This window comes from Salvia splendens, chromosome 9, assembly GCF_004379255.2.
Source record: "Salvia splendens isolate huo1 chromosome 9, SspV2, whole genome shotgun sequence".
Lineage (NCBI taxonomy): Eukaryota > Viridiplantae > Streptophyta > Magnoliopsida > Lamiales > Lamiaceae > Salvia > Salvia splendens.
This window is the reverse complement of record NC_056040.1, coordinates 30184923-30202878: the sequence shown is the minus strand read 5'-3', so window position 1 is coordinate 30202878 and position 17956 is coordinate 30184923. Positions and strand designations below refer to the sequence as shown.

General features: G+C 36.5%; 3 protein-coding genes and 1 long non-coding RNA gene across 6 annotated transcripts; 3 read left to right on the top strand and 1 right to left on the bottom strand.

Annotated features, from left to right (window-relative positions):
• Window positions 1-2175: 2175 nt before the first annotated feature.
• Window positions 2176-4245, top strand: LOC121747205 (histone-lysine N-methyltransferase TRX1-like). 2 transcript variants are annotated; one of them, XM_042141205.1, is made up of 5 exons: window positions 2176-2662; window positions 2870-2962; window positions 3081-3125; window positions 3784-3852; window positions 3954-4245. In XM_042141205.1, exons 1-5 carry the CDS (start codon window positions 2624-2626, stop codon window positions 4029-4031), a joined length of 324 nt encoding a protein of 107 aa, XP_041997139.1. In that variant the 5' UTR covers window positions 2176-2623; the 3' UTR covers window positions 4032-4245. The 2 variants fall into 2 exon arrangements, 1 of the variants encoding a protein (XP_041997139.1); XR_006039156.1 differs by having other exon boundaries at window positions 2176-2966.
• On the bottom strand, window positions 3208-7532 carry LOC121747206. 2 transcript variants are annotated; one of them, XR_006039158.1, is made up of 5 exons: window positions 7424-7532; window positions 7194-7293; window positions 7073-7125; window positions 5590-5617; window positions 3208-3388 (listed from the first exon to the last, which is right to left on the bottom strand). It is a non-coding gene; the product is annotated as an uncharacterized LOC121747206 (long non-coding RNA). The 2 variants fall into 2 exon arrangements; XR_006039157.1 differs by having other exon boundaries at window positions 7073-7293.
• Window positions 7533-14544: 7012 nt separating this feature from the next.
• Window positions 14545-15459, top strand: LOC121749407. The gene has a single exon (XM_042143978.1). It carries the CDS (start codon window positions 14545-14547, stop codon window positions 15457-15459), a length of 915 nt encoding a protein of 304 aa, XP_041999912.1.
• A 268-nt stretch (window positions 15460-15727) lies between these two features.
• On the top strand, window positions 15728-16477 carry LOC121749406. The gene has a single exon (XM_042143977.1). The coding sequence runs from the start codon at window positions 15728-15730 to the stop codon at window positions 16475-16477; it is 750 nt and encodes a 249-aa protein (XP_041999911.1).
• Window positions 16478-17956: the final 1479 nt, after the last annotated feature.

Here is a 17956-nt window from a genome sequence, read left to right as displayed (position 1 = left end):
TAAGCGACCAATGTTCGAAGGAGGAAATTCGCATATATGTTTTCAAAGAAAAACACGTTGGATGGTAATTGCTGCAAAATTAAAAAAAGAAAAAATAAAAGTTCAAAATTAGTAACGTACATTGCCTCAAACAAATATTTTTGGTCATATAATGTATTAGTTTTTCGTCCCAGACATTATATTATACTTCATATTTATCTGTTTTGTAAAGATTAAAGGTCAATCACATTTTGACTTCATTCATAACATATTATCTAGGAAAAAAAACTAACACACTTAAAATGTGTAGGACCAAATAAGTTTTTTTTGCAATTGTGAGAGACCAATTTTGAACTTTAAAACGCGGTTCACTGTTAATTTTTTACATAATCGTTAAATATGGACTAAATATTTAGGACCAAAAGTTAACATACTTAATGTATATGACCAAAAAGTAGTTTTGATGAATTTGTTGGGGTTTGGTACCCCTTGCACAACGTAAGACATGCAGAACCAAATAAGCAAGATCTACATATCTACTTGATAGATTATGGGATTAATTAATCACATGTTAAACATTCAATTGAATACAAGAACGCACAATAATTCATTCTTAAGGAATTTAAACCCTAATTCATAAATTCCTTCGGTTTAGATTTACCGATCTGATTCTCCAAAGAATCGTCGATTGCTTGCGCCTTCTCCAAGTGATGTTCTTCATACTCAACCACGAACCTTCTAGTTTGTATTCCAGACTCAGATAATGGCCTTTGGGTGGGAAAAGCTTGTTAGAATCGAAAATGACTTGACTAGACAGAAGACAGAATTCCCACCAGTAGGGGTGAAAATTTTCTTCTCCTCTAGAGAGAGGGAGCACGAAATTTTAAGCTCAATTAATGATAAAATTAATTCTTTTGTCTTCTATTTAGTCTCATTTATATAGAGTTGTAATGAGCCAGATTAGGGATCCATGGAGGTTGGATTTGGGCCAAATCTATTGGACTTTTACTAATTAAATTGAGCACCAATTCAATTCAAATCCAAAAGGAATATTATTATCATCCACTATAGTGTAATAATATTGACTACCCGTCAAATTCCAAATTATGAGTAATCTGAGCTTTACCTCTTTAATTTATTATTTCCCCTGTTTAAGATATAAATATCCAATAATTAAAATTTAAGTCTGCTATTTGACTTTAATTAATTAATTAATATATTTTTCCAAAAGTTGTCTAGTTCAAAATCTTTATTTATTATTCTGGAATAAATTTCAACCGGTCGGGTCTCTGAATGATAAAACCTTTTTCAAACACCTCTTGAGGATATTATCAAACTGGACTCATCTAGCACACGATTCATTGTAATAACAATACTAGCACCTCTAGACATTGATCACCATTACCCAAGATATCAAGATTCTTAGATTGCGAAAAATCTGCGCCATTTGATAAAGCAAAGTAGTGGACAATCAATATCGTATGCTCAATGCTATGTCAACAATGATTAAGAAATAACAATCACTGAGACCTCGTCTTTCAGTAAATAGCAAGAAAGACTTATCTCAACTGTTAGATCCTTCAGTGCTATACCACTCCAGTGTCGTTTATTTCCTAAGGTAAGGAAACGTGCGGACTGACACTGCAATCTTTCACGATAGGTAGCCAAAGCCTATCTAGGTTGTGAAATTCTGTTTCTCATCTACAAAGAACCGACTGCGTCACCTTCTGTGAACGTCGTTCATGACCAGTCTACTATGCAGAAGAATTAGACTTGTTTGCTTCTTATACATTTAAATGTTAGAGAAACATCTTATAAATGCACAAGCAAAAACCAATGCGATAAAAATTACTTCTTCTCCTCTTGGGTTAAAAGTGGATTGTAGAATACATTGTATACAAGCAATTCTATCCATGCAACATGCGTGGAATATGTTTTTCAGTATAGCAATCCTAACAATGTATTGTAGTTCTCTTCATCTTTTTCTAATATATTTAAACATAATTTCATTATCAGCAAAACTATATTTCATGAGTTGAATAATAATTTCGAATATTTAATTCAGGAGTACGAGAACAACTTATTTCTCCAGTGTGACAAATGCAGGATGATGGTAAGTCCGTATCTTGCGACATTTATTATCTGATTTGTCATTAAATGAACTGCATTGATCCGTTATTTACATTAATACAGCGAGTTGGTCCTCCTTTCTGTCAAGGAACCATTATTACAAATAGCTTTCCTATTTTATTTTCTTTGTTCTCAGTGTTATGCAATTATGTTAGAGAACCTTGCTACTAAATTAATTTCTTTTTCACTGATTTCAAAATTTTATTTTATGCAACTCCAGAATGATTTTAGCAAAAATCATGTTGCTTGACTTGTTGGCAAGACTCTTGTATTGAGATTCAATGGTTTTACCATGACCATGCTTATGTCAATTAGTTCTAAATCTATTGTCAATTGCTTGAACTTTTTGCTGGTTGCATTGATTTTCTTATTCCCCTTCCCTTTCCTGATAACCCAAGCTTGCAAAAAATATTTATCGCCTGATTTCTGATATCTCGCAGCTTCACAATTTCGTAAAATCTTTTCTTATACTGCAGTGAAGTTATGAAATTGATGTTCCTTAAACTGCTCTACCATGAGTATCCTCTGTTGTAAATTGAATTTACAGAGCAAGGTAGCCTGACTTTGCATCAGCTAACTTTGTTGTTGAAAACACTTTTAGACTGATATCCTGCCATCAGTATGTTATGCTACTAATTCTGTGTACTCCATATATTTTGCTTGCTTTTAATTTTCTGTTTCAAGAATATGGTAACTTCACTGTTTTGGATTTTTATTGAAGTTTCTTCTCTCTCCTTTTTTGTCATGTATACCTGCTCAGGTGCATGCCAGATGCTGTGGTGGAGTGCTTTGGTTATGCAACTTATGCCGTCCTGGAGCACCTGTATCTCCTCTATGCTGCCTTTTTCCTGTAGTAGGTACTTTAAGATTAATACTACCTTTAATTTTTCCACTTCTTCATCCGACCATTTGCTGTATTCGATAATCAATAAATAAAACCAGCTTGATGTTCTGAATGAATTTAACTTCAGGAGATGACTGTTGGGCTCATTTGGCTTGCGCCATATGGATTCCAGGTCTCTATTTGTTCCCTGCAACTTCATAGCTAATTCCTTTTTGAACTAAAATTCTTAGCTAAATTGTCTTGTTTAATAATGTTCTGAGTTTATGAGTTTAATAACCCTTTTTGAACTATTCAACAGAATTCATGTTCTGACTTTAATAATGTTTTATACATGTACATATTCTCGTTTGACACAAAGGGTCCATCTGTGATTCTGCATCAAATTCTACTGATGGCTGTCACACATCTTGCAGCGTATTTTTGGGATCAGTAATCCTGAAAAAAAATTATGCTTCTCTTAAGGGGGTGTTTACTTTTGAGGATCAGCTTAGATAGCTAAATATAGTATAGGTTAGTCCCTTGTATACTTAGATGGATTGGAGTTTTAGAATATCACAATGCCCTTGATCATTCCTACTGTATGATTTAGTTTTGCTTGATTCATATTCCATGGAAAAGGTTGGATTGGAGGAATCCTAGTAATGAGGATAAAAATACTTATCACCTATCTTATCAATCATGAAAAGTAAAGGCCCAGTTTGGAAAAAATCTATTAACTCTACTGATGGGTGGTTTGGTTAGTTGACATTTATGTTAGTTCATATTCTTCTGACTATGCTTCTATAGAAACTTTGTCATGTTCATCCTTATTTTCTTCTTCTGAAAATCAGTGCTCCGACTTTAATTGCCGTGTGTCATTCCATCCCCTGTGTGCACGTGCTGCCGGCTTTTGCCTTGAGGTATCATGTTTGTGTATTTATATTTTATACAATGTGCTTAAGCATACTCCATTAGTTGTGGAAACTCCTTTCCTTACTTGGTTCGTCTATGGTATATGTAGCCTGAGGATATGGATAGAGTCCATGCAGCTCTTCTTGATGAGGATGAGGAGGATCAGTCCATTCAGCTAATCAAATAGAATTAGATAATGCATTGTAGAGCGAGTAATATCTCTAGGATTTCATTTAACAGAAATATAGCCTTTATTATTACTGAAGAAACCTAGAGTATTAGAGCATCCACAACGGCGAGCTGCAGCTCGTCCGTCAGTCCGTGCCAGCGGCACGGAGACGCTGTCCGCCGCTGCACTCGTGCCGCTGGCACGGCGCTGCTCGATGCATCGAGCACGTCCGTGCCAGCGAGCAGGCGACGTGGCAGGCGGTGATTGGCCAACGGCATAGCCGTTGGCAATTTGATTTATTTTTTTAAAAAAAATTTGATTTTTAATTAAAAAAACCGATTAAAAAGAAAAAAAATTCCCACTTCCCAAAAAATTATATCCGTTTTCTACCCATTTTTAATTTATTTTTCAATTTTTTCCCCAAAAAATACACATTTTCATCTATAAATACCCTCACTTTCACACCAAAAAATTCACAATACACTACACCCCCACCAACTCGTTGTGGGGGATTTTGGCCCAACTCAATATGGCTGATAGGTCAACTATGACCCCCCCATAACTTCGATCGCATGAGGCCATGATATTGGGACTCCAAAAACAATTGGGGGTATTTTTAGCCTTTAAATATGTAATTTTTAATTTTTAGGAGTTTAATTATGTAATTTTTAATTTGTAGGAGTTTAATTATGTAATTTTTAATTTTTAGGATTTTAATTATGTAATTTTATTTTTTAGTATTTTAATTATGTAATTTTTATTTTATTTGTAATTTGTAATATTATTTCGGTTTTTTTTTAATGAATTTTAATATTATGGAAATGTTTTTATTTAAATTGAATAATAGAATGGTGGGACCCTTGTGCTTGTCCTTGCGGAAGAGCACGAATGTGGGTGTTGTGCTCTTGCCTAAGAGCAGACAAAAAAGTGGGGCCGGGCCCACAACCGTGCTCGTTGGCAATAGCACAGTTGTGGATGCTCTTATATATAACCATGCATGCAATTGTAAAACAAAGGTGCACTAATTAATGTTATTTGAATGGTGAACTATATTATTTGGCAAGTGACATTACTCCTTTGCTTTATTGATCACCTAGACGTAGATAAGATATAAAAAAATTAATAAATTAGTTGAAACACTTGAAGAATACATTAACTTTGTACTTTTTATAAGCTGACAATTACAGTTCAAGAAATTTAATTAGAGCTACAACAGCTTGTGTACTCGCTCGCGGACTGGGACAAATAAAATTATAATCTAAAGTAATATTAACAAAAAATTATTATCTGAAAATACTATAAAATCTTGAGTATTTTTATATTGACTTTCGAAACTTTAAAAGCTTTATAAATAATATGAGAGTTAGGGAAATGACTAATATCTCCTAAATAGCGAGCACCATGTATAATTTATTATTAATCTCACATAAAAATGATCAATCCTTAACTAGGCTTAATAGTCATAATTATAATTTGATCAGGATAAATGTAACATTAACATACATATGAGTAATATGAAATCATATAATTAAAAAGTCGCAAACCTAAATTAACATATAGAGTAGTGAGTACTTACCAAGACTTGCGGGCAAGTTGACAAATCCCTGTGATGACATTCCCAAGCTCACACCGAATAAGTTCCAATTTTTCTTTGACAACAAAATGATCATTTTCAATTACTGGTAGTATTTTCTTTAATTGCTTCACAGCTACAATTAATATACTTCAATGAATACATAGAATATTTATCTTGGTAGACCTAGTACAACTATTTCGCACACATTCGGTTATACTTAGCTTAAAAATAATCATTGGTTCTATACTCAGTTAATTTGATAATAAATTAAATTGAGCATATCTCCAACTCAATTTTGTCGGTCTTATGGCTACAATTTATACAAATTAATTTGATTGTTTTCTTTTGATTTGCTCTATATATCTCTATGAGACTATGACTATATCTAGGGGTGGCGAAATGGGTAGCGGGTAATGGGTACTTCCCATCCCGACCTGATACCCGTCGGGTATCGGGTACCACCCACTACCCGACGATAGCGGGAAACGGGGCAGGATTGGGTAGTAAGTTTTAAAGTTTTGCGGGTACGGGTATATCCGACAATCCCAATAATACCCGATAATTTTAGGATTGGGGTTTTCAAATTTTTTATTTTAGTTAGTTAATTTCAAATATTTAATGCCCAATAAACTTTATTTATTTTTATTCGCTCTATATAAAACACAGTAGCATACACATGTATTATACTACATGTACACCCACATATATAATGTCCGCCAATAGGAGTCTCATTTGAGTTTGACATAAGTTTTAAGAAATATAATGAAAAGTGGGTGGTAAAAGATAGTGAAAAGTGAGACATATTTTTATATATAGTTTTATAATAAAATGTGAGTGAAATGAGTTATTGGCTTGTTGGGTCTATCTATCATTTATAGTGAAAGTAAACCGAAACTCCTAATTGGTAATGGACTAAAATGGTAAACTTGAACTCCTAATGGTGGACGGATTGAGTGCTAGTAACAATCAATAGCAATACACACATATATTGGTACACATATATATTATATACGTACACATAGTGACACACACATATCAACTCAAATGATGCCTGCAGGTTTGAGATACCTGTATAACTATACCGGTCGGGATTGGGTAGTAAAATATTGAGCTTTTCGAGTTCGGGTACCCGCGGGTACCCGTTTCCACACCCCTAACTCTATCTCTATCTCTGAATTTTATATTAATTCGCTATCTATATCTCTTAATTTAAATTATATCAATTTTGTTATTGAGATATATACATGCATTTTGGGAAGATCTCGTTTTATTTCCAAATTTCAATCCGATGCAAGTATTAATATTGCAAGCTGAGAGTTTAATTCTTATGTTGAACAATTCCAAACAAATGTGAAGTTGTTAAATTTTTATGTATAACATTGTGAACTTTATATATAGACCACAATTTGTTTAAACAATACTATGGTAGTACCTAAACAGTGATATGCATTTATTTATTTTTGAGGAGAATGGGTTTACTAACCGGGGTAACTATAGTAGTGTAACGAGCCCATATGAGTCCAGAAGCAGCAAGAGCTATAAAAGACATCATTCTTTTTTAAGTATTTAATTAAATTGACAAGAATTATAAACGCGTAGCATACCTATTTGTTGAGGATATGAGATGCTTTCATGTGGCTTACTAAAATCTGCAACGTTTGCTATTGTTTAAACCCCATTTGAAGGTTGGGGCCCAGAAGTGAACTGCATAATGAGTAATAATATAGCTAGGTTAAGATTAAATTGAAATTCCACTAGCTATTGAAACACAAAATAAAACATTAATTCCTAACTATAAATTTAATTAGATGGAGAGAAAGGATAGGAGAACTACTGGTTTTGGGGGCCGGCGGGATGATTCCACAAGGAGGAGGCTGCCATTAATGGTTGACTTGGAACTCAAACATCAATTAATATACCTATATTTATATAGAGCTTAATTGAATGAATATTGCCTCCCTCATTTCACATAAATCATAGTCAACTATCATAACCAACTTAATTAATCTTTTCGTAATAACAACTACACATAAAAAATCTATTATCTTCAAAACTCAGACTACTAGTGCAATAATGTCTATACTTTATTCAATGACTACCCAAGTTTTTATTTGGTGCAGTCATCAAATCAACATTAGTTTAACTCAATAATTTCTATATTGCTTCTTCTGTATAAAAAGGTGGTCATAATGATATAAGTTGTAAATAAATTGATATATATAAATAATAAGGTGGGAACAACTTTCTATAAAAATAATGTAAATTTTTTTACGTGATGGACGAAAATGAAAAGTGCACATGTTTTTATGGGACTGGATAGAATATATTTAATTATACTACTATGACAGAACTTTTGACTTCAAACCTCCAGCGATAAACTACAACAACTAGTCCTATTTTTTTCTTCATTAATTTATGATTAATATTCAAGGTTTCAACCAAAACAACCATTTGTGAGTAATTATGTAATGAGTGGGTCATTAATTCATTAATTATTGGAAAATTAATAGAATCCTAGAACATGGTTTAACTTTGACCATTTTAATGACATCAAATTTTATAATGTGCGAAAAATTCGATGAAAATAATATATACCCAGATTAGAAAGATTTATTAGAACTACATTGAAATTAATGTCAAGTTAAATTATACTGTTATTCCAATATTTTAAAAATAATGTTTTAATAAACGAATTGTTGGAACTTAGTTGAACAACTACTTATATATTAGTGTTATGAAAATAATAATCATAATTTTATTTTTAATAAGAATTTAGTGATACTATAAGACTTTCATTATTAAAAGTGATATATATATATATATATATATATATATATATATATAAGTATTTGATCTCTTTCGACAATTCTAATAAATGATACGTGAGTAGAAAATATAATTGTGTTCAATAAAACCCCAATAGTCTCAGAAAACCACATATATAAACATTTTGAGTTTCGGGAAACTTCAGACTATTTTTTGGACTTTTTTTTAATTTGAGCTATTTTTATAATTTTTCTGAAAGTTCTTACCAATATTTTATGACTTCAAACCTCCAGGGATAAACTACAACAACTAGTCCTATTTTTCTTCATTAATTTATGATTAATGTTCAAGGTTTCAATCAAAACAACCATTTATGAGAATTACATTGAAATCAATGTCAAGTTAAATTATAGTATTGTTATTCCAGTATTTAAAAAATAACATTTTAATAAACGAATTGTTGGAATTTGGTTGAAACTACTTACTACTCCATATATTAGTGCTATGAAAATAATAACCATATTTAACTCAATTATTTTTATTTTTAATAAGAACTTAGTGATACTATAATACTTTTCATTATTAAAAGTGGTCGCATTAGCATCCATCAATGATGCGTCTTCTCGTATATTTTGAATATAGGCCCAATTTCAGCTACATAAATCTTGGTGCTTTTTGAGGTCGTATACAAAATTAAGGTATTCGACAAAGTAGAAATTTGATTTAATAGGCTAAATTATTGATTTATGGGTGACAAGTTGATTATATAACTAGATAGCCCATTATTGAACAACATTATATTCAAAGCTGATCATTTTCGTAGTGGTATAGCAAATAAGTGATGGACCTCTTGTACATAGGAGAGGAAACATTTGTTTACGGAGGCAATATGTGGTCCTATTCTCTTAGATTTTTTTTTATTATGAATGCAAACCATCAGTTCAGTAAAGCAACAGTTAAATAGAAAAAAATCACCAACAAGTTAAGAACCGTCATCTCTAGCTAGAGTTTACCATGTCCCCGGGAATTTCAGAGCTGACCACTAGCTGATTCTTCTATGGTGTCGACTCCATGAGTTAAGTTCCAGTTCCTCCTGATAACACTTGCTATTATGTCATACACAGTGGATGATGCCTCTAGCGCTACAATAACAACTAGCATATTATCTTTGTTGTACAACAAAAACCATCTTCATGCGAGTCCGCTTTGCAAATAATCGCGGTATAGTGTGAGAGCCTAGTACATGTACATGTTATCAAACACGGTTCAAATCCCGCCACCCGCTGGGAGACTTTCGGCCTTAATCCGTAAACTCAGACGAGCAGGATTAGTCGGATTCCGCCAGTGGCGGATCCAGACTCCGAAAATGGCGAGGGCGGAATTTAATATTTAAATATTTAATTTAATTTAATATGATTTTTAATAATAAAATAAATAATTTTATATTAATATTTAAGTAGCACTAGCTTCATTAATAAAATATAAACATGCATTAGCTTGCAAATATGTATTATTCATTTAAAAATATAAAATAATTATAAATATTTTATACATTCAAAATTATCGTAAATATTATATACTTGCCACCCAAAACACAATATTTGAAGAGTTCAACACTTTGAAGGAAGAGCGGAGGACTAGACCTCCCACTCCTATGGCAATGCTATGCACAATGAGGTCCCAGAGGAATTTTTTGAAGAGGAGGTATATGAGGGATGGTAAGGAGGGAATGTTCGGGATAGAGTTAACAACTTGGAGAATGGACGGTTTGGGGGGGGGAGGTAATGTAGCCAATAGGCGGTTTGGAGGAGGAAATGGGGGGTATGGTCGTTTTGGGGTAGGAAACCAACATGGAGGGATGGAGCTTTGTGTGGATAGATTTAGGATGGATAGGTACCATGAGGAGGGACTCCGACCGAGGTTTGATGACCGGTCTAAGACCTTGAAACACAACCTCCCCGAATTCCATGGCAAGTTTGATCCCGAAGCCTACTTAGAGTGGGAATCTCAAGTGGATAAAATCTTCTCCTTACACAACTATTCCGAGGGTGACAAGGTGAAGACCGCATTTGCGGAATTTATGGGTGATACGCTCTGATTTTGCACTGTTTTAAAGCCTTTATTTGGTCCGTTTTTAATGTCAAAATCACAATTCATGTCCATATTTTGCATATTTTCTCTATTTTGGTATTTTGACGTGTTTTGTGAGATTTGTGCATATTTGAGCCTACAAAGACAGCAAAAAGTCGAAGTTGGAAATCTGGAGCTTTCAAGATGTCCAGCGGTCCGCTTCAACACGCACAGCTACCGCTGCGGTCCAACGACCGCTGAGCCAGTAGTTGTCCACTCTGAAGAAAGTTGTGCTGAAACGAAGAACACGCCCAACGACCGCTCGAAGAGTTTCTGAAGCTACGTGATTATTCACAGCGACCACTGCAACATAGTGTAGCGACCGCTATACAAGAGGCGGAGGCTACAGATCAATGTGCAGCGACCGCTGGCCAAGGTGCAGCGGCCCGCTGTGAAAACGCGGTGCACAAATTTGACCTACTTTCTCCCCAAAATTTACCAAGCTTAGCCACCTTTTACCTTATTTCACACTGCTCGATTTTTCCTCTATAAATATCCCCTCAAACCTCTTTATTAGTATCTTCTTTTTGCCTTATAATTCTAGAGCATAAACTTGAGAGTTCTTCATTGTGCAAGGGGTTGAAGAAGGAAGCAAGAGATCATCAAAGAGCTATAAGGATTCAACCTTTGGGTTTTATTAGCTTTAGTTCTTATGTTCATTTTGTCTTCCCAATTATGTGTGACTAAATTCATAGGATTCTAGAGATGTGTTAGTAACGACTTTGGTTATACAATTCCGTTTTCTATTTAATATCCGTTTTGTTTTTACTTCATTTCTTCCCTAAGTTGTTCCATAATACTTCACGTTTGAGTGATACATTCGGTGATGATTTAATATAACTTGCTACATAATCGTGACAGGAGGTTGGCGAGTTAGATCCACTTAGTAGACACTACAATTAGCTTCCCTTAAAATGGCACTGTTAATTGAGAGTGGGGACTTTCCAAGGGTTTTAGGAGCTTTTAGGAGTTACGGAGTTAGGATTGACAACCCTAGTGTTAGTAATCTACGCTTGTACCGCATGGGCAAAACTTATGTTACTCGTTCTATCGAATTATAAACTATGCTAGAGTATTGTATTTGGAATTTGTATAACCATAACTGCGAACGCACATCCCTGAAAGTCTCTTATCTCTCATATTTTTACCTCTTTAATTATTTGCAATTAGTTGTTTATTGCTTTCAAACTGTTTTTAGTTTTCAAAATCTCCAAAACTTTCAGTTTTCCAAATAGTGAACAAAGCTTAGTAGAAGGTAGCTAATTTGTGATTGTTTTCCCTGTGTTCGATATCCGATACTGACCTTTAGCTATACTGTATATACTATGTATACTTGCAGGTTTATTTAGTGCTAATAAAAAGTGCACCAAGTTTTTGGCGCCGTTGTCGGGGAACACATTCACTTTGTGATTTATATCTTCCAAAGGATTATTTTGCTACTTTGGATTTTACTGCTTTCATTTTTTTTCATTTTCGTTTTTATTTTTAGTAGTTTCTGCAGATACTTGCACGTTTTGAGAAACAAATTGTGGTGGAAACAAGATGGGGGAACCTACCAACCATGATCTTATTGTCGCTCTCCGAAAGGAGGTGGAAGAGATGCGAGCAGAGAGAGCTTGGGCAAAGGCTGAAAAAGAAAAACGTGCAAGGGAGGTAGTTACAGTTATGAATATGTTTAGTCATGGTAACATTGTGGACATTCCTGCAGGTCCGCAGATAGATGCCAATAACTTCAAGTTGGGGATACCCTTAATCAATAGGGTTGAACAAAATGCCTTCGCAGGAAGAGACACTGAGGACGCAAATCAACATCTCACCAAGTTCGTGGAAATAGCTAATACAACCAAGATCAACGATGTTGATGATGATATTGTGAGGGTAAGACTTTTTCCCTTTTTCCTTAACTGATGCTGCTAAAGAATGGTATGATTGTCTACCTGCAGATAAAACCACCAATTGGAAGGATTTAGTGGTACTCTTCCTCGACAAGTACTACCCGTCTGGCACCATCCTAAAGCTGAAGTGTGAGATCTTTCAATTCGTGCAAGGATACGATGAACCTCTATTGAAGCTCTCGCGCGTTTCAAAGCTCTTCTTCGCAAATGCCCAAACCATGGTTTCGGAATCGACCATCAGGTAGGAATCCTTTATAATGGGTTTAACGAAAAAATTTCTAGTTTGTTGGATTCAGGGGCGAATGGGGGATTCTTGAGGAAAGGAGGAGTTGCCGCTATGGAGGTGATAGAGGAATTAGCCACCAACAGTCGGGGTTGGTCCAAGGAAAAGCATAAAACCGAGAGGGTAGATGCAGTGAAGAGACCATGTGGGAATGAAACATCTCAGGAATTGGCATCCATCAGAGCAAGACTTGAAAAATTAGAAGCTCCAAGCAAAGAAAGGAATGGCATCAAAGATGTCAAATATGTCTAAAATCGGGGTGATCCCTACAGGCTTTATAATAATAATGATCGTCCTAGTCAGGGGGGTGGTAGTTTTAATAATGGAAATCACCCACATCCAAATGTATCACATGCTAATAATCATAATTTTTTCCAATCTTCCGTCGGGTTCAATGTAAGCAAAGAGAAAGGAGTGGAGCCACTTACCAAGGAAGACAAATTTGAGGTCGGCATCCAAAAGATCTTGGAGGTAATGCTTGAGGATGGAAAAACAACGAGGCCAAGATTGGATTTGTAGAGGAAAGATTGAATAAGCTCGAAATTGGGTTAAACACTGTTGCATCCACTGTGTCTACCATTAAGATGCAAATGGATCATGTTCAGAAGAAGACGGAGGAGGAGAAAGCTAAGGTTGCTGCCAAGGCTGCCAACATCAACCAAAATTGGGATGCAAAGAAGTCATTGTCAGAAGCCAGTACCTCGGGCACGAAATCCGATGGTTGTGCGCAGCCCAGCGGGCAGCTGGAGCAAAGTTAGTCGACCGCTGAGAAAGAGTCAACGCCTGATCAACTTGTGCGACACAATAGAATCATCCTGCCCTTCCAACCCAAAAAGAAGTTCACACTTGAAGAGCAATTTCGACAGTTCTTTAATATGTTCTGTAAATGTCATACTAACCTCCCTCTTGTTGATGAACTGCAGGAAATACCTAGGTAAGCCAAGCTCTTGAGAGAGGCGGTGATGAAGAAGCAAAAGCTTCAGAAATCTGATCTAAAGCTACCTCTTCACTGTAGTGAAATCATCCAGAAGCAAAGGACTGTCAAGTAGAGGGATCTTGGACAATTCATCATTCGTTGTTCCATTGGGAATGGTAAGGTAGACAAGGCTCTTTGTGATCTTGGAGCTAGCGTCAACATAATGCCATTGGAATACTACGAGAAGCTCAACATTGGGCCACTCAAATCCACATATGTTTGCTTAAGGATAGCCGACAATACTGCAACAAATGCGGTATGGGTGATCGAGGACGTATTGGTAAAGGTTGAAAATTTTATATTCCCTGCCGATTTCTTTGTTCTAGACATGAAAGTTGATAAACAAGTTCCTCTACTCTTAGGCAGAAACTTTCTAGCCACATGCAAAGCTCTTATTGGTGTAGGTAGAGGAGAAATCACAATAAGTGACCATGGAGGAAAGTCAACTTACTACATCGAGAGTGCAATGCTAAAAGATGAAGAGGCAAGGAGAGCAAAGAAACAAGATGACTATAGCATGGTTATGATGTGTGATAAAGCAAGGCAAGGGTGGCCTCTAGTCAAACCGGGATGGGAGAAAACAAGTGGAGTACCCCTCCCAAGAAGATGGAGAGCTCGCCTATTACTCAAGGCAAAGCACCATACAAGGCATCGCCGAACCCAAGTCCACAAGCTACCAAAAATCCTCCTTCAACGGAAATTAGCAAGGTTCAATGTTTCAAGTGTAAGGGTTATGGTCACTATGCGCGTGAGGGCCCAAACCAAAGAGTGATGGTTATTGGGCAAGATGGTAGCGTGCATAGTGAGGATGAGAAGGAAGGGTGATAGAAGGCAAGGAGGCGAGTGTGCCTCGTGTGTGATATTCTAGTGGAGAAGAAGAGGATGAGGGGTTGAAGGCACTAGTGATGCTAAGGATGCTCAATGTACAACCCGATCTTGAGGAGCATAATGATCAAAGGTGCAACATCTTCCATATGAATTGCAAGGTACGAAATAAAATTTGTTTAGTGATCATTGATGGGGGTAGTTGTGCTAATGTGGTAAGTGAACAATTGGTGGCCAAGTTGGGGTTGAAGGTCAACAAACATCCCAATCCTTACAAGCTTCAATGGCTAGGGGAGTCCGTGGAGCTAAAGGTGAAGGCTCAATGCTTATTTCCCTTGAAGAATGACGTCTTTGAGAATGAGGTGATGTGTGATATTATTCCAATGACGGCTTGTCATGTGTTGTTGGGAAGGCCTTGCGAGTTTGATAGAAGGGTGTACAAGAATGGTTTCACTAATGAATATTTCTACATGGTGAATGGCTTGAAGGTTAGGTTGAAGCCCCTTTTGCCTAGGGATGTTTTTGAGGCACACCAATATCTACAAAGGGAAAGGGAAAGGGATAGAGAGAAAATGCTAGTGAGAGAGGATGAGCTAAAAAACCCAAGCGAGAGTGGGGGTGGTGAGAGCAAAAATAAAGTATCGAAACGAGAAAAACCACAAGCAAGGGAGGGAAAAGGTTTCTTGTTAACTAGGTCTTCCGACCTTGGGTGGGCACTAAAAAGTCGTTCAACCATTCTCCTCATGGTCCGGAATGATTTATGTTTAAATGCTAACACTAACCCTTGTCCTTTGGTGATTGAAAGTGTTTTGCATGGTTTTAAGGATGTCTTTCCGGATGAGCTTCCTAACGAGCTCCCACCCATGAGAGGGATTGAGCACCAAATTGATTTCGTTTCGGTGTCCTCTCTTCCCAACCGGGAAACATACAAGGCAAACCCAAAGGAACTCAAGAGCTTCAAAGGCAAGTCGAGGGACTCGTTACCAAAGGTTTGATCCGAGAATCTCTTTCACCTTGTGCCGTTCCCGTTATTTTGGTGCCTAAGAAGGATGGAACTTGGAGAATGTGTGTGGATTGTAGGGCCATCAATAAGATCACTATCAAGTATAGACACCCTCTACCTAGGCTAGATGACGTGCTTGAGGATCTATGTGGCTCTAATTGTTTTTCTAAAATTATGTTTTAAGAAAAACATGATTCATCAAGAATAACGGGAACGTCATCTAGCGATGAAAGGACGAAGCACATGATTCATCAAGAAGGATGGAACTTGGAGAATGTGTTTGGCCTATGCACAACAATTTTAAGAAATCGTTTCCTTCAATTATTTTGAAGGACTTGATTTGGGAGGCAGCTCGAGCAACTAATATTCATGGCTTCGAGAAGGCGATGAATGAATTGAAGGAAGAGAATGAGCAAGCATACAAGTGGTTGGAAGATCACACAACGAAGGAGAATTGGAGTCGAGCCTTCTTTGGGTTTGAAGCAAAATGTGACATCCTTGTTAATAACATTTCTGAATGTTACAACAAGGTCTTACTATTTGCTCGGGAGAAGCCGTTGTATGGGATGCTCGAGTATATTAGGATGTATCTCATGGATAGGTTTACCACAAGGAGGAAGATGGGGGCAAGGTTGGAGGATGCTTTTGGCCCAAAAATCAGAAAGAAGCTTGAGAAGACGAAGGAGGAGATTGGAGAATGCATGGTGAAAGAGGCCGGGGAGTGCATTTATCAAGTCAATACAAAGTGGAATGACCAATTTGTTGTCGACCTACGAGACCGCACTTGTAGCTGCAGGCGCTGGATGTTGACTGGATTACCGTGTCAACATGCCATTGCAGCGATTGAGATGACTTCGGAGAATGTTGACGACTTTGTCGCAAAGTGCTACTCCAAGGAAACCTTCGAAATGGTGTATGGAGCCATCATCTATCCAGTCCAAGGACCGCAACTATGGACAAAGACGGCCCACCCGAATGTTATTCCACCCGAGCTGACCAAGCTGCCCTGACGTCCGAAGGGAGCTAGACAAAAGAGCGTACAAGAGGCTCGAGAAATGACAAAAGAGAAGGCTCGGGCAGCCCGTATAGTGCAAGTTAGAGATGACATTAATGGAGGCCAAAAGATGTCACGGAAAGGGTTGATGATGGATTACAAATGTCGGCTTTGTGGAGTTGTCAGTCACAACAAAAGAAAATGTCCCCAACTTGAGCCAGCTGCTCCGAACAGCCCAAAACGCGCAAAAGGTATAATTGTCTTCCATGTTATAAACCCTAAAAATACATAAACCTTACTAATATTGGTTGTTAACACACTGTTTTGTAGGGAAGAAGCGGCAGCGAGGTGAAGCAGTACAAAAATGCACTTTGTGTCATCAACCCAGTCACAATAGGCTACGCTGCCAACTGCTGTTGCCGATATGTTTGTGGATCAGCCCTCCGCGGCCGCGGGTGACACCCATGCTGCTTCATCAATTGTGAAGAAGAACTGAAACTATGCTAATGTGTTTTTGTAACAACCAGAATTGTATTACCCCCTCAAAACTCTTGTGTTACCACCTGAAAAAGTTAGATTTTGGCTGATTTGGTTGATTTTGGTTTGGGCAGTGCCCATTGTACAGGTTTAGTGCCTACTTGTTGTAGGTTATGGTGGTTTCACTTTATAAACTTGTGGTTGCTTTTGGTGGTTCTCATTTTGGGTAATGTATGTTGAATATGGACAGATTGCAAGGGAAATGAATTGTATGTTGATATTTGTTATAACCCAATCTTAAAATTTCATTCTGAATTGCTAATTCATTGTGAATATACTTATTATATCCCAATCTTATGCAGCATATTTACATAAGATTACATTGCCAATTTGGTCCTTAACATTTTGAATACATTTTTTTTCACTCTTCAATCATACAACTCCTCACCCGAGATGTAGTCCTTAACATTTTTTGGTCCATCTAAAATGCTTAGATTTGGTACTTAACATTTTTTGCACTCTTAGAGCATACAACTCCTCACCCGAGAGCACCAAATCCAGCCTATAAGCCCCTAAATACAACTCCTTACCCGAGAGCACCAAACTATGCTATACTCACATTTTGAAAACAATGTATATGTAATTCATGGCAACTCTAAAATCATGATAAGAAGGTGTAGATCAGTCCATGCCACTAAACTTCCAGTAACAGCCAACAAGAACATATGCATAGAGTTGCATATATTCTTACCCTTCAAACACCAAGAAACGCAATTAAACGCAATTTTGGAGTGCAATTCATACCATTATGGAGTACAACATACACCAAGAAATGAAATTTGGTTAAGATTCCAGATTTGATTCACCATTGGAAACTGAATTTCATTACTTGAACCCTAATATACAAACAAACACAACAACAAATAAACAAAATCCATACATCACAACACTACGTAATTTCTCTATTGCCCTATTATTCTCCTCGATTGATGACAAAATAAAACCGAAACTCTCACTT